Genomic DNA, 2,825 nt, shown 5'->3' on the forward strand with positions numbered 1-2,825 from the left:
TGTAGTCGATAACAATATTATTTTATTAATTTTAAGTTTGTTGAAAACATTTGTACGAACATTTTCTCTTCAAATTTTATTATTTTAATCCAATATTTCACGACTTTGTTTATACTCGATCAGTACATTGCTATAAATGATATTATTATTTATTATTATTTATTATTATTTTTCTTAGCAAGTCGGTCAGAAATAATATCAATGCGGAGTGGTTGAGATTATAGGAAAGCCAGCTTCGATCGGATATTGACTATTACATTCTCAAATTCGACAGAGCATTAAAATGTCTAATGTCCGTAATACGGATCCGTAAGGAAAAAATTCAAACGCATTCTGCCCGAGTAATCATTGCATCATTATCAAATTCTAATAAACTTCTTCGCTTATTATTGAGCTCGCATGGACAAGCCTCTGCATTCCGTTCTAATTCTGGCAATTTTTATCATTTGTTGAACAGTGAGTAACGAGGCTCAACCGGCGAAGAAGGATTCGAAAAAAAAGACTGAGAACAACGGCATCAAAAAGAAGAAAACCAGGTACGTCATAACCAATAATTTTACTTCTTTTGTTATTGTTAGTGTTTCTTCAATGAGATTGATTCGGAACAACATTACGAATAAATAGTGTCAATTAAGGGGCGGGGGAAGGGTTGGGACAAGCGCGAGGGTTAGATCGACTCTATAATGGTACCATCCCGGTTTAGCGAAGCCATTTGCTAGTGGCGATCGGCATAACCTCCCAATAACCAACATGCCCCGGGACCCCGACGGAATCGCGATGCATCGAGCGATATATCGTCCGGTCATTTGCTCCCATGTATGAGGGTTCCCGCATACGTCGTCCGCTCAATTTCATGGTTCTCTTGGAGACTTCCGATGGATCGACATCTGCTCGTCGACCCCACCGAGACGCTCAATTAGCAGCCTCGCTGTAAAAGCCGAGGAGCTGGAGATTCGGGAGATAAGGTCGTGAGGCAGGACATTAAACGGCGAGGAGCTCTTGGTGGTAGCGCCGCGAGACACGTGGCCAAGTGCGTGAGGATTGACCGGGTGCATTTAGCGTCGGATTATCGCGGAGCATCTGGGCGCGAGTCATTATCGGCAGACTAATGGGGCTCTGTCGGCCCCCTTTTTGTCCACATTATTCTGTCCCTCTGGCGTCGCTGCGAGGGCCTGGAATTTTTGCGGGGTGCGAGATCGTTTTAAGTGGTGCCGACAATATTCGAGGGCCCCGTGTCGGGCACGCCGTGCTCGATGTACTTTTAACAGCAACAAGTATTTTTCTGCCGACTTTCGATGCTCGATTAATCGAATAGCGCACTTCTTTACGCTTTCGTTTGACATTTGGTCGATTTCGTCGTTTATATATCATTTATCATTTATTGTAGGATCGTCTTTTTATTTTATTCTAGAGTGGTTTGAGAAAAATGGAGGTTCTTTTGTTAAAATGTCCGTTCGACGGGACAAGTGTTTTACGCGAATTCGTGAATAATCGTCACGTGAGAGATTCGTTATGGCTTTAGTTGATATTATTATTACGGGATAATGATGCGTGTGAAAATTTTAATCTTCTTAAAGGCGTAATTTTGCTTTATTAACATATTGTATTGTCGTAAAAAAATGTATACATGTATTATTTTCAGTTTCACCTCTCTCCCCCCCCCCTCACTAATTAAACTACTAATTTGTAAAACAAAAGAAAAAAAAACAAAAAGAAAAAAATAATGTTGGAATAAATAATAATATTGTGTTAATTAATTTAAAGCTCAATATAGGCCAATATAGGTGTTGTTAAGGCAACTAAATTTTTTTTGTTATTTGCATTGTGTAAAAGAGCAGTCGATTAAGGATTCACTCACCTGACTTCTTGCAAGTATAAACAATTTAACGACAGGCATTTCTTATCGCGCTGATATATTTTCATTAAGTATCATTTACTTTCGTGTATTAGTCATCATTGTTGCCTGGAAAATGTAATGGTGAGCTCTCTTTTCCTAATAATGCCAAACATTCATCGTCAATTATACAACCATCGGAATCATTATAATTATCATTTACATAATTATCATTTGACAGAGAAAAAATAGAGTTTATATTTTTGCTTAACAATGGTGCATCCTAGCGATACATCCAATATGGAAACTCAATCCTTAATCTCACATCTCATGAAACGCGAGATAAATTATGTACCAAGACTTATCAATCAAATTTTGGTAACCATGTCATGTGTAATAAATATGACGGGCATCAGGGACGGATTTCTAAAAACAAAAAACAAGAATATAGAAACAAAAAAATTATTAATAGAGTCCATCGGGCCATACTGTGCCAAACAAAACAAACAGAACACCGATGGCCGGCGGCTAGGGCGGAGGGGGTGGGAGGGGTTCGACCTCGACGCGTGAAATTCATCGAGAACATTACCGAATCTTCCGTCCGTCTAGTCCTACTTTTAACGCTCATTGCCCTCTTGCTTCGACAGAACGACCTTCACGGCTTATCAGCTAGAGGAGTTAGAGCGGGCGTTCGAACGCGCCCCCTACCCGGACGTCTTCGCCAGGGAGGAACTGGCGCTCAAGCTCGCGCTCTCGGAGTCGCGGGTCCAGGTGTGGTTCCAAAACCGTCGGGCCAAGTGGCGGAAGCGCGAGCCCCCTCGCAAAACTGCCGGTTACATGGCCACAGGATCTGCTAGTCCCGGCCTTACAGGTACGTATCGCTTTGCCCTTGATGGCGAAAATCCACAGTACGCGAGTCAAAGTTAGGTTGCCCAAGGCAGGTATTCACCCCCCCCCCCCCCCCCCCCCCCCCCCCCCCCCCCGGGGGCCC

The 2,825-nt window shown here is 42.4% G+C and overlaps 1 protein-coding gene across 2 annotated transcripts in view; it reads left to right on the top strand.

Moving 5' to 3' along the window:
* The window catches only part of repo (homeobox domain-containing protein reversed polarity), a 7,570-nt gene that overhangs the window by 3,106 nt on the left and 1,639 nt on the right, over positions 1-2,825 (top strand). For both annotated transcript variants that reach the window (XM_011506813.1, XM_011506814.1), the window contains exons 3-4: positions 458-536; positions 2,482-2,705. In XM_011506813.1, coding sequence (XP_011505115.1) covers positions 458-536; positions 2,482-2,705 — 303 coding nt within the window. The remainder of the gene's footprint in view (positions 1-457; positions 537-2,481; positions 2,706-2,825) is intronic.

Source organism: Ceratosolen solmsi, unplaced genomic scaffold (genome assembly GCF_000503995.2).
Source record: "Ceratosolen solmsi marchali unplaced genomic scaffold, CerSol_1.0 scaffold6, whole genome shotgun sequence".
NCBI classification, from domain to species: Eukaryota; Metazoa; Arthropoda; class Insecta; order Hymenoptera; family Agaonidae; genus Ceratosolen; species Ceratosolen solmsi.